A 13,302-nucleotide genomic window follows, 5' to 3' on the forward strand; every position below is an offset into this window, starting at 1 on the left:
CTACAGTGGAAATAGTTGCCTGTTCAGCCATTAACTTTATGATGTTTATAAGCATTCAAGGCACAGCATCCAGTTTTACTCTATTCTCCAAACATGTAGAAAAGGAAATAAAAATTATTTTGCTTCTTAGTATATATATTTTTTAAAAGTTCAGGGTGAACTTTTGATTGGGGGGGGGGGAAAGAGCTGCACCTAAACTACTGAACTGTAAAAGTCAGCAGTCAGTCACATAAATTCTGTATTATTTTGCATTTCTCAACTGCATAAAGCAAACTATAAGTTATTCACACTCAAAATTGTTTAATTATTAAACACATCTCTGCTCTGGGAGAAATTTTTCATAAGCAATACAGGCTAACAAAATCCTTTGCCAACAGTTGCAAAGAAATACAGGAGACAAGGATGGAAAGTACAAAAGTAGAACTAAGTAAACTCATGACTGATAGAACTACACTGTTTAATTTGCCCCTTTTTCCTCTCCTTCATTTGCTTTTTAAAAGTGAGGGATCAGAGTACACTTGTATTTCATTGTTTTTCAACATGGAAAAAGTAATTACTAAATTAATGAAAAATTGCTCCGAGAAGGAAAGAGCAAAGTTCATTCTTAACATCAATTGGAACTCTCACATGAGTTACCCTAGAGGGTCAGAACTACGCATTTAAAGTTGAATGTTTTTTCCTCTGAAGGAAGAAACAAAGGCAATGGAAAGCACAGGAATGATAACGAAGTCTTAGTAACTGTCATAGATTTCTTACATTTAGTTTTGTTGAGCTACTAAGCTCCTGCTTCGCAGTAATGACAGTATTTCAAAGAAATCTGAATTTTCTTCTGTCTGCATTGTTGATGAACAAAACTCCCTTTAAATCCTCAGGCATACAGAAGAGCATGTTAGGACTGAAAATCCAAAGAACGTATACAAACATTTCTCACATTCGGTGGAGTTGTGGGAATAACTTGCATAGAAAAATTACTGCCACAAATATTGAAATGGTTTCTGAAGCACTGGATGTTATTTCAAAGGGCAATCAGAAGGAAGACTTCCATTACATCTCTTATTACATAAGCCATTATATCTAAACTGAATGCTTTATTTTTTTGAAAGGAATGACTAGTTACTTGAGCTACAAGAATTTCCTCATTCCATTTATCTGTTCATCTAAAGGGAGCTTCACACGTAGACACAGGATCTTAGCTGTTCGAGGCATTCTCTTCTCTATGTCAGAAGCATAAGCCATGTAAGCACTGGCTGCCAAAAAATGTTGATTCCATGAAAATTGTCCAAGAAACGTTACTGTATGAAGCTACAAGGTTTCCCCCGCAACCCACTACAGATCCCAGAAGCTGCCAAGAGAGAATGCTGACATTAAGACAGCTTCTCCCTATCTGTGAAATACGTCTTGCCCTGAAAGTTTGGGAAGCAGCAAACGTACATCAGACTGTTTTAAACTGCAATAGAGAGAGAAGAGGAATCATTTATAAAGATCTCACATAGGAAACATTCAGGAGACAAAATAGTACAGAATTGACAAGAGTTACCTTGCAGCTAATGTGGCCCTGTCAACTGTCAAGTTTGTGGGTTTTTTTTCTTTCTTTCTTTTTTTTTTTTTTTTTTTTTTTGAAAGAAGATACATTTTTTTTCCTTCTGTATAGACATAACATAACCACCAAATATCCTGACTTCTAATCTTTGCTATGAAATTCTTTATTTGGAGTTTTCTGCACATTAGCAGCCCAAGTTTCAAAATTAAATTGCCCCTCTTGTTCTGAAGAGGAATATTATGTTAGCACCACTTTCTTGGAAAAAATAGCAAATATTCTTTGCTGACATTCATAAAATAGCTATCACATAAGCTTCTCAAGTGTAACTGCTGTGTGACAAGTAGCATAGTCCACAAACTATCACCATAAAATAATTTGTTCAAGCTATTTGGGCTTGATTTCCTAAGAAAATGATGCTTATGTGCTTACATTTTCTTTTCATCTGACTGTCTGCTCATCTCCCTTCCAAATATTTTTGAGTTGAACGACTAACTAAATACGAAATACTGACTGAGATCCCAGGCTATAAAGTTCATAGAAGTTTCATAAAAATCAGTGGCTGAGTAGACATTCACACTAGCGTTTCCTCTAATGTAGAGTTCTAATACAACCCTTACCAAGGGTGCCTTTGACCAGTGAGCTCACAGGTACAGGCTGACAAGTGGGCATGCAACTCCAACAGCAGGACTTGCTACTACTTGCCCAATTACACAGCCACATGACAAGATAAAGAGCTAAAAGCAAGCATAGAGCTTTTAAACTCTGGCACATCACAAGGAGCTGCAACAGCAACAAAGATGTATCTATCTCCTCAGGCCCTCCTACAACAAATCCATAGGAAATCAACCTGTCAGTTCCACTGCTCATCAAAAACACTTTTCTTGTCAACACAGCACTTCACTAGTTTGGAAACGGCAACTTTAACTTGTGATAAAGATGATGTGTAAATCACACGATTCCATCCTGCTAGAGTTATTTTGGGCTGAAAAGAGCATGATCGTGATCACAGCAGTTCTTCAGAGACTGCCTGTTCTTTATGAAATTCTGGGGCTGAATGTAGATCTGTAGTGATTAAAATTATTTGGGAGGATTTTTATCAGTAAAATGAAGAGATTGAATAGTAAAAAAAGACTGCATACTCTGAATGTTTGTTTAGAAGGTACAATAGTCACACTAAGACTCTCTGAATCACTTAGAGCTGATGAAAAAATGAGGAGAGAAAGGAGAAGGACTATGTTACAGATTACATCTTTGACATTTTCTAATTTATTATCAGAGACACAAGAATCAAGGGGAAATGTTTCATAATACATTTGAGATAGCATGAAAAAAAATCAAATTTAACACATACACATTTAACATCTTCCTTCATTAGTGCTTAAGATCGACATAATTGGTAAAAGATATGTTTCTCCTAAGATATAAAGAATGAAGTAGAAAAAAATTATTCCATACCTTGCAGAACATTTATTTGCTTGCTGGACTCTTCAACTTGCATTCGATATGCTTTCCTCTCTTCTTCCAATAGCGCTAAAAATAAGTGAAAACAAGTCCAAAGATTGTTAGTAAAAAGTATTTCAGCTTTGTAGTAAATTACAGTCACAAATTCCCCATAACGGAGAAGATTAAAACAGTCAGTTTATTCCAGTAAGTTATCAAAGCTAGTAATTATGTAAGCAGTTTAAGAAAACGTTAATATTAAGACATTATTCCATTATTTTGGTAGTATTTATATTAATTTCAAATTAATATAATCAGTTGCCTGATGCAAAAACTCAATGTGTGTTAAATGCAGTTTGGTGTAGGAGTAGAAATAAAAAAATGCTGTAACGGTTTTCCAGGACAAACAAGATGTGATTAAACTATTTCCTGTTAAAGATGACCCTCAGTTTTGCAGCTAATGAAACAGCTAGATGATCTAGCTGTAAAATGATAGGATGATCTGAAAAAAACCCCATCCTACTACTGAACACATTATGTGTGATTAATACTTGCAGATGCATATATTTTTATTGATGAAATATATGGAATATATCTGTAATACTACAAAACGTATTTTGGTCAATACTGACCCAAAAATTGAGAGCTCAATCTAACTGTACCTATAATTTCTACAAAACAAAAAAAGTTTATGACATGCTGTGCAAGAAGCCAATACTGTGAACACAGATTTATTTATAGTATAGTCAACAAAACTAGACCCTCTTAAGATTACCTGGTAAATACAGTTTTAATGGATACCCTACACAGTCAAGTTGATCTGGGTCTCACCTTGAAGTTCAAAGCATTTTTGTTTACTTGTTCTAGCTAGCTCTTGGGCTTCAACCAGCTCCTTGTGCAGCTGCTGAATCTCTTGTTTAGCCTCAGTTTCTGATTGCGCACCCTGCAATTCATCTGATAAAAGAACATTTTCTTTAAAGCATGAATTTGTACAACAGTTTAATTTGACTGCCATGTGAAGACTGGTCACTTTCTATTCTAATCATCCAAAGTTAGTTAAGTAACCTCACAATTTTGTTAGGTAAATATTAGCAAAAATATTAATATACCTTGAAAAGAAGGAAAGCAAATGCAAATTTTAAAATATTCATTACACTTAACATGCAGTAAAATAAAGAAAGAACACAAGAATCAGCTTTTAAAAATAATGTATCGGCTGGCAAGGATTACTCTATCCACATAAATGAAGAAACTACAAGCATAAGACAGTTCTTGATTGTGCATATGGCTTGTTTATTTTAGAAGGAAGCTACTCCAACCTTCCCTCCTAAAACAAACTTCAGTGATTCCGTATCCCCTTCACCCCAAGCTCACTCTCCCCTCAGCACACACGTCTATTTATCTTTAGGTACATGTACACAGCCTTGTACCAGGCCTAGTTTCTGCCAGTCGGCTATGAGAGATTATGCAAACCAAGTTGCTATTAAGTGATTCGCTACTCCCAATCAGCTTGCTACTGTGCAAAGTTTGTTTTTCTACCTTTCTCTCTCATTATGCATGTGGACCACAGCTACAAGAAAAGGAAAATTTATGCAAATATCCTACAGTAGAACAAAATGAAGAAACTGAACAAAAATTTCACTGGATTTCATTCACTGGCCATGTAATACTAGGCCAAGATTTCCCTTTAAAAATACAGTTTCACTATAATCCAAGTTAAAATACTAGGTACATCTTTAACATCATTAGGTAACTAAGCACATTATTTAAACTGTAAACAACAGTTAAAACATTTGCTCTTCCTCAAACCAAGTTTGTATTAATTAAAAATGCATACTGAAGACCTCTTGCATAAAAAGATAGGTCATCCATATGCAAATTAAGTACATTTAAAGCTGACATATTCGAGGGAATAACCAGGAGTATTTGTAACTAAAAGCAGTATAACGTAACAAAGTGTGTACTGGAAACTATATGCAGTAACATAAAGAGGAAGCCCACAGGAATCTGTAATATTAGGAACTGAACCACAAAACTTTTCAGTAAATGTTCCTTAGGTAGGGGTTGTGCAGAAATAATGTGTTCTTAAACAGGCACCAATAAACTACATTGGCAAAAAGGTTAAAATTTTATATAATGCCAATTAGGTGAAAAAGGTAAAAGTGGTAAATCAGTGGAAAAAAAGACATTTGCACATCATGGGAGAGACAAGGAGTACAAAGAGATGTATCCCAGTACTCTGCTAATAAAATTCTAACCTTACAGGCCATACAGATTTAAGATGAACAAACACTGCATAGGATAAAAAACAAGAAGATCAAAACACTTTGTCTGGACCCTCCACTAACAAGGAGAAATTAATACAAGCTATTTTTTATCTTGCCTTTGCATTTTTGACACGCATATTTGACTCTATGTCATCAATAAAGTAGCTTTTAAGAAAATAATTATTTTTCTTTTTTTTCCTTAGAGTAGTTATTTATCAGATCATGCTAAAGTACTCATATGGTCTCTCTCTAGGAGAAGAGGCTACAGGTTTCCTGTTCTCACAGTGATGAACTGGTGGGATCAAGGAGTGGAGTCATGTGCATATGCATGTGGTTTTGGCTTTTTCAGAACAGAACTGAGAACAGAAAGAACAAAGAGGACTAAGTATTTCATCCTAACACTTTCTTTCACAGTTTATTAAGGAAAAACTTGGATTTGGAACTCTTATTTGAGATGTTTTGTTCTTAGCTCCTCATGGATAAAGTTGCTTGAGGCAATTAGATTTTCAATCCCTAATGAGACTGTTCAGAAAAAATGGAAGAGGAAGTTGACAAACTGTGTTCAAAATCATGCCTGATAAAGAAGCACTGTCCCAAATTAACAATAAAGAATCCCAAATGAACTTTCCAAGGGACAGTATTTCCAAATCAATGAAATCAATGAAACATCATAAAAGGTAACACTGCTTCAAAGGAGATGAGGAACTCAAGTTATGGGACAGCATAACAGGTTTAGGGAAGGCACCATCAACATCAAGGTAGAAAGTTTCCTATTCAAATGCAGTAAGGAAATTACCATATGCTTGATTACTTGTAAATCTAAGGCCATGAAGAAAAGTATGAGCATTAAGAAACAATTTAACAGCTTTTAAGAATTACACAAACAGAAAATTCATTTAATGGCACATTTAATAGTGCAAAGTGAACATCATTCTCACACTAACTTTTGAAAAATTTCCTTAGTGAGTAGGATTGCTCTATTCATAAACAGAAAGCCTACTAATTATTATTGGGCTTAGAATTAGATCCCTCAAGAAGCAAATTCACATGTCATTAGTTATGAAAATTGGCCTGAGAAACAACACAAAGAGCTGCAATTAAAGTCTTTGAGCAATTTCCAGAAGTATTCAACATTGGACTAACTGTTCTCAGAAGTCTAAGGAGTTTTTATCATTAATTACAACTAGGTGGTGGTGGTGGTAGGGAGAAGGTCAAATACACAATAGTTTGAAATCCCTCATTCATTTATTACAGCTCATGGAAAATTTTCATCTGCAATCAGATTTTTCGCTGTGTTATAAGAAAGAGATCCTTAATTAAGATAAAATTTTTTAATCCCCTCAAAACACTAAGCTCTCCTTTAACACTAGCATTTTTTTTTAACTGGATTGGTAGATTTAAAATTGCTATCAAAAAGTCAGTAATTTGTTACAAATCCTTCTCAAAGCATCTGAGTTTGTTCTCCTTCAATCTAGTTCAAGAAAAGAAGTTTAACCCATGGCTCAGATTTGGTAAAATGTAGTTCTACATTGCTCATCTTATATCCATATGTGCTTAGCCTGTGGGAGCAACATCGTGAGCAGGGTCATATTTCTCCAAGTTTCACAATGACTCCTGTTAGAAAAGACCAGCAAAATTCTGAAAGTGTTATTCAGTATTAAAATAATATTCAGACAAAATCAGATAAATAATGTAAAAAATGAGTTTTCTTTGGCTACTGAAACACAAACCAATAGTCTCAAAACTACCTGAATCAACAGACCATTGACAATATTCAAAATTTCTTATCTAAATTATCACATTTCTTCAGCAAACTCCCATCTGACAACACTTTTTAGTAAGATTCCATGAGTCTTGGCATTACTAAGCAAACGTAAGGATGTTGGTAAGAACAAGAAACTGATTGCCTTTATTGCTTGCTCTTTTACACTGTTTAACATCTACCTGTTTTAAACTCTGCAAGCTCTTCTTGCCAGATTCTGGCTTGGCTAAAGCTGAAACAAGGCCAGAATGCACTTTGAATTTATTGATGGAAAACACCCTTAGATGTAACTGCAGCAATTAAACATCTCGGCAGTTTTTTTGCTCCATTAGTTTGTTTTCTAAATTCCAATAGTCAAACAAAAAGGAACATTGGCTCTGGAATTGATGCATCCATATTCAGAACAGCTGCTTGTTGAGAAGTGTTTTCACACTTGCATGATTATATGAATGTATAACAAATCCAGTTGAAAGTGTCTGTGGCTAATAAGATCCTTTTTAGGATAGTCAGGCATAAGATAGCTTTCTGACAAAATCTCAAGAAAACTGTGGGCTCACAGGCTCTTCATAAAAATTAAAAATGCAAGTACTTCATTGTAGAGATATTTTTAAATGATTTAATGACAGCAAAAGAGAAATAGCTATAAATAGCTGCAAGAGAAAAAAAATTATCCCAATTATTCCAGTTAATTATAATATGCAGTTCAACAGCATAGCTGTGTATGCACGCAGGTATTCTACTTTGTAACTTAAAAATTCAGCGGTGGCTACGGTTTAAATCATTGATTGCCTAAAGATAGATGAAACAATGAGTGAGTCACATGAAAAAAGACTATTTCCGTGTGCCTACAGAAGACTTGATTTAGCCCCTTAAGAAGGCAATTACCTTTACCTGCCAGTTCAACATACCCTGGACAGAGAAAGCCTAACGGCAGACTTGCTTGGCCCTTGATATTAGACAGTTCCAATCAAGGGCATAGCATGCCTTTAGTGGCTGTATTTCCTTCCTGGGCTACAAAGCAGAGCCTCTCTTTTTTTATTATTAAATACTCTAAACTCTCAGGTGGAAATTAAGTGTATAATATCTAGCAATAATGGGAACTATTTACACAGGTAATATTTGGCAAAGCTTAAAATAGTTGCTAAAGAATCCCTTATCTCCACAATTATTGACTGATTGTATACTGAAACTATTTGTGAACAGTACTTCAAGTTATAACATGTAAATCCCAGGACAATGTTGGTGAGCACAGGAAACTAGCTTGAAGGATGCAAATTATTTCTATGCTAACACTCAGCAGTATGCTTTTATATTACCCAAAGGAATCACTAATAAGGTTAAAGTATGACTCTTCCATACCACTACATTTGAATTTCAGCACTCTTCATTCAAATGCACATATACATTTGACAGAAATACAAGTAGACACAAAAATATATCCACAGATTATGCATCTAAGTTACAGAAGTTCATGATTACCTTTCAGAAGGGCTACTTTAGCAATTGGTTCATTTAGTTCTTGGTCATCCATTTGGGCATCTGAAATGAGAGAACCTTTCAGAGTAGGCAGACTGCATACAATTTTCACATACACATTCTTTAACCCAAGGGAATCCTTTTCAATTTCCTCACTTTAAAACAGTTACCATGAAATTGCAAAATATACAATATAATATTGTTTTAAGCTTGTATTTGGCTCCACATAATACAAGCATTCTCTCTTCTGACAGGAAAGTTCATGATTAAGTTACTTAATTCAAGCCAATTCAATTTTATAGAAACTTCCATTAAAAGCTTACCTGTAGTGTCGTCACTGCTTTTTTCCTTGCTTGGACTAAGAGTGTCTGACAAATCTGATTCTTTCACTCTTGCCTGATTCTCTGAAAGAGACAAGGAGAATCAACTAAAAATAAATAAATGCTTTATTCAGGCTTTTATTCATAACTTTCGCCATCTATACATATATCTACTGCTAAACATCACTAGGAAAAAAGCCAGAGAAAACTATGATACTTAAAAACCCAGTATTTGCTTATTTCTTTACAGCTCTGGACCAAAATGGATTCAGTATGACTAAAATCATTAATCTAGCCTTGCATCTAATATGAGATGTGACTGCCTCGTATACAGCTTCAACTTTCGTTTAAAGCTGTATTCTTGTCAGCTGGAACTCAGTGTAAAAGCCAATTGTTTTAATCATTCAGGGAACAAATAAGAAGAGAAATCTAGAACAATGCAGATATTGTAAAAAAAAACAGAAAGAAACTGCTGTAAGAAAATGATTTAGTATTTCGGTCAAATAAATTCATAGCAACGATTCTTGTATATACTGTGCTGTACCCTAATGGAGAGCAGAGATTTTCAAAATGGAAGGGGACTTAATTATACTAATTCATCTTTTCCCACGCATCAATCTTACACCCACTAAATTTGTCAGCTATGAACCATGTCACCAATGTACAGACCCAATTACATATAATGAAGTCATTCTTGGCTGACTATGCACAGCCTTGGCTTGACAGCATTGCTGCCTAACCACAAATTAATAGGTTTTTATGATGCTTAAGTGCCAGGTAAACAGATTTAGAAAGGCATCATTACAACGTTCCCAGTACACAAACTTTATTTTTTGCTATATACACAGAAACCATGATGAGCACAAATATCTCTACATATAGATACTGCAGATGCAAAAAAACCCACCAGGACAGGGGAGGGAAGATACACAGTAAAACACAAAGTGTGATATATCAATAGGATTGGTATAGGAAATTATGTAAACAAGTAGTATTAAGAAAGTTCGTTATTTTTACAAATAACGAGAGAACAAACTGAACTAAATCCCCCCACAAATTAAAGAAGTTGTAATTGAAAACAACATCTGCACTTACACTGGGAAATAAGCAAGATGACAAAACAGGTTAATAGGAAAAAAAACCTGTTTATCTAAAATGAAAAGGCAATTTTTTACATTTCTTTGCACCAGAAAAACATCCACATGTATCCGTATGTACATATACATTCAAAACACATTGGAATTACTGCAAAGTCTGAATCTCTAAACAAATGTCGTATGACTTCAATTGACTTTAAATGTCATGACTCAAAGCAGTTAAAAATTTGATGTTTTGGGGTTCTTTACTAAACCAAGGTGAGTAATTCCCTCTTTTTAGGGATAAAAATTTTAACTAATATCTAATAATGTTACAATACAAAGCATTATTCACATATCTAACAGAATTCAGCCCACAAGACTGCCATTAAAACTCTACTGCTTATCAAATCAAATCAATGATTGCTATTTAAAGCTAAATTTTTTAAATAAAGCATATCCTAAAAGCCTCACCCATGCAGGCTGTATCAGTGGCCATTCCAGACGTGCTAAGATGAGCAATATCTCTATCCAGCTAACTTTACCATATCTGGTCATAAAAGGAAGCACAGTTTTCTTGCTCTGTGCAAAATGGGAGGAACAGTGCAAGCTCCAAAGGCTGAATTAACCCCCTCTCTCTCCGCCCCCTCTGCGCCCCCCAATCTTGGGTACCCGAGCTTTTCTCCTCCCCCTGAAACAAGGAACAAGATCAGGCACTACAGAAAAAACAAAGGTTTCTGTACTTGAAGCAGAAGTAAAAAATGTAAGTGGTTTAGAAGCCTGCTTCCTAATCCAGAACCTGGGATACACTAGGGACCATATTATATGTTGTCTGTACTATAAGTCTAAAACAAGCCTGAAAAAGCACAGTGATAAGCACAACTCTTTCCTGTAATATATTATTTCACAGTAGTTGTCCCTATTTCTCATGATAAAACTGAGCTGAATAAATATGGTCAAAACGATGAAGCGTATTAAAATGTGTTGACATCATACTTGATGAGTTAGAATATACTAACAAATGCTAAAAATAGCAGATCATTCTGCAAGATAACTGGCACGCAAGTGTTAAGTTACAGTTATTGTATGCATTCTTTTGCCAAATATGGCATGCTGTCTATAGTTTACTCACATACAGAAACAAGTTAAAGGCGCAGTTTCACATATAAAATATGGGAAAATAAATTTTAAAAAGATGTCACTAAAATACCAGAATTCATTACAAGCTAACATTTACTCGACACAATAACACTAGGCAGGAGAATAGAAATTAAACAAGTAAGTTAACAAGTCAAAATACTAATGAAAAGCTACAGAAAGAGTCAGCCTACAAGTCCAAACCACCTTACATCATTGACACATAGGAAATACCAATCCACAAACTTTGTAGCATTCCAGACTTTGGTACTGCAAGATAGGGATGTCTTTCTAAACAAGATAAATCTTCTCATTTTAGAGTCTTGCATTTCACGTGTTTTATACTGAAAACAGTAAGAAGTTAGAAAGTCGCACTTTATTTTTTTTTCACTTGCAAAATTCAGGTTTAGGAGTTTAACAGTGATTTTCAAAATTGTTAGGGTATAAGAAAGAAAAAAGTCAAATTAAAATATATTTTATTCACCCCTTAAATGAGATCAAACATTATTTCCAATTTGCTCTTACTGTAAAAACAAAAATCTGTTTGAAATTTATTCAGGAGCTAGAGATTTAGGTCAACTTACAAAAATTATCATTTGTCCTTTATACCTCTTTACCCTAAAACAGTATTTAGAGCACAGTTCAGTAAACAATATACCTTGCTTTAATAGATTTTTTTTTTTAATGAACATTCAACAAAATTCAAACTGTTGGTTTAAGTCAAAACATGCATTAAAGCATAATAATAAAAATGCTTCAAAAATAGTGAAATAATCCAGAAGTCTAACCTTTCAAAAGCTTTCTTTCTTCCACTTTGGTTAGATGTCCCTCGTCTATGATCTTGTCTGCCAAACAAAATAAGTGTTACTTTCCAAGCTTAAATTAAGCAAGCTTTTCTCTGTACCCATCTACGTAGACTACATTCCATGACCAAATTAAAAGCTGATAACATTACTTCCTACTGAGGCTTGAACAAAAACTTTATTCTGGCATGTAGTAATGAAACAGAGCACACGAGCCTACTGAAACTTTGTGATAAACTGCATAATTATTTTCTTGGCAAGTTATTAAGTAACTGACATTATTAAATGCTTCAGTTCACTAATGAAAGGCTAGTAAAATTTTCTTTTTTAATGGACTTTTATTTATTTATCAGGGAACAATAAATAAATACATCTTCAGAGTTATAGTAATTAGAAAAAGGAACTCCAAAAGATGGATGCCTAAAATAGATATCCACCAAATATAGCAGAAATGTAGAAATATACCATGCAAAACCAGCAACTGAGAAGCCACCTCCCTAGCATAACTGCTTCAACAGTGCCCATGAAAGATGGGCAACATTAGCCTTTCTTAACTTAAAACTTTCAGAGAGTTGCACAAGTTTCCAAAAAGTTGTTCATTCACTACATTCAGATGCACAGAATTTAGTTTGTACATAGCATTGACAGGAAGCATATGTCAAGTGCATTAAAAAGGCATAAAGGGAATTTGATAACATATTGCTAACTTCTTGCTACTCCAGCTAGCACATGAAGGTAAGCAGCAAGACCAAGGGGAGAATAGGTATGGGTTAATAAAGAGGTAACTACTGAACTAGTAATTAATGAAACGTCCTCCTAACAACAAATAATTCAAGTTCCCTAACAACTGGTTAGCAATCCCAATAAGCACAGCTACTGAGGGTCATGTTACAGGTCATTTCATTAATTTCAGTCCAGTACTCTTGTATTTTAGATAGTTAGCAATGCTTTCAGGGGCATCCTAAGGGCCGTTAACCACTTAAACGCCAGGCTGGAAGCGCCTCTATGCTCTCCCTGCTGGCTCCCTGCCCACGAGGCAGAGAAGGGGGTTTGCTGGTTACCCCACGTGCTGTTAGCAGGTAGAGCGAGACAGACAAAGGGGCAAACAGCGCACAGACAGTTCAGACCAAGGAAGCCAAATGGCAGCAAATCTTTCCAACTTCTCCCACAAGAATAGTGACCTTTTGTCAGCATTTCTAGACAAGTGGCTCTGAAGACTGAAAAGCCTCTCTGTTCCTCTGCTGGTATGCTGCTGTAGCCAAGACTGCCTGGAGACAGAGGCAGGACAAGAGCTGCACGGAGATACGTTTTCCAACTCTTACTGCAAAGAAGGACAAACTTTCAGACACAAACAGCTGAGGTCTGAAGAAAGGCTCATGGGACCAACAGCTCGTCTCTTTTTCTCTACCCAAAAAGACCAATCCATCCAAAACAGATAATCCCTCCAAGTATCTACAAACACGGTCCTGCTTTTCCACAAC

The 13,302-nt window shown here is 35.1% G+C and overlaps 1 protein-coding gene across 23 annotated transcripts in view; it reads right to left on the reverse strand.

Moving 5' to 3' along the window:
• Positions 1-13,302, reverse strand: part of SLMAP (sarcolemma associated protein) — an 86,483-nt gene that overhangs the window by 13,535 nt on the left and 59,646 nt on the right. For 13 of the 23 annotated variants that reach the window (XM_062585544.1, XM_062585540.1, XM_062585539.1 and 10 more), the window contains 5 exons: positions 11,807-11,863; positions 8,809-8,889; positions 8,489-8,548; positions 3,812-3,934; positions 2,996-3,070 (listed from right to left, as the gene is read on the reverse strand). In XM_062585544.1, the coding sequence (XP_062441528.1) occupies positions 2,996-3,070; positions 3,812-3,934; positions 8,489-8,548; positions 8,809-8,889; positions 11,807-11,863 (396 nt within the window). Of the gene's footprint in view, positions 1-2,995; positions 3,071-3,811; positions 3,935-8,488; positions 8,549-8,808; positions 8,890-10,355; positions 10,462-11,806; positions 11,864-13,302 lie in introns of those variants that run through there. The other 10 variants (XM_062585546.1, XM_062585552.1, XM_062585547.1 and 7 more) reach the window with 3 other exon arrangements.

This window comes from Rhea pennata, chromosome 12, assembly GCF_028389875.1.
Source record: "Rhea pennata isolate bPtePen1 chromosome 12, bPtePen1.pri, whole genome shotgun sequence".
Taxonomy (NCBI): domain Eukaryota; kingdom Metazoa; phylum Chordata; class Aves; order Rheiformes; family Rheidae; genus Rhea; species Rhea pennata.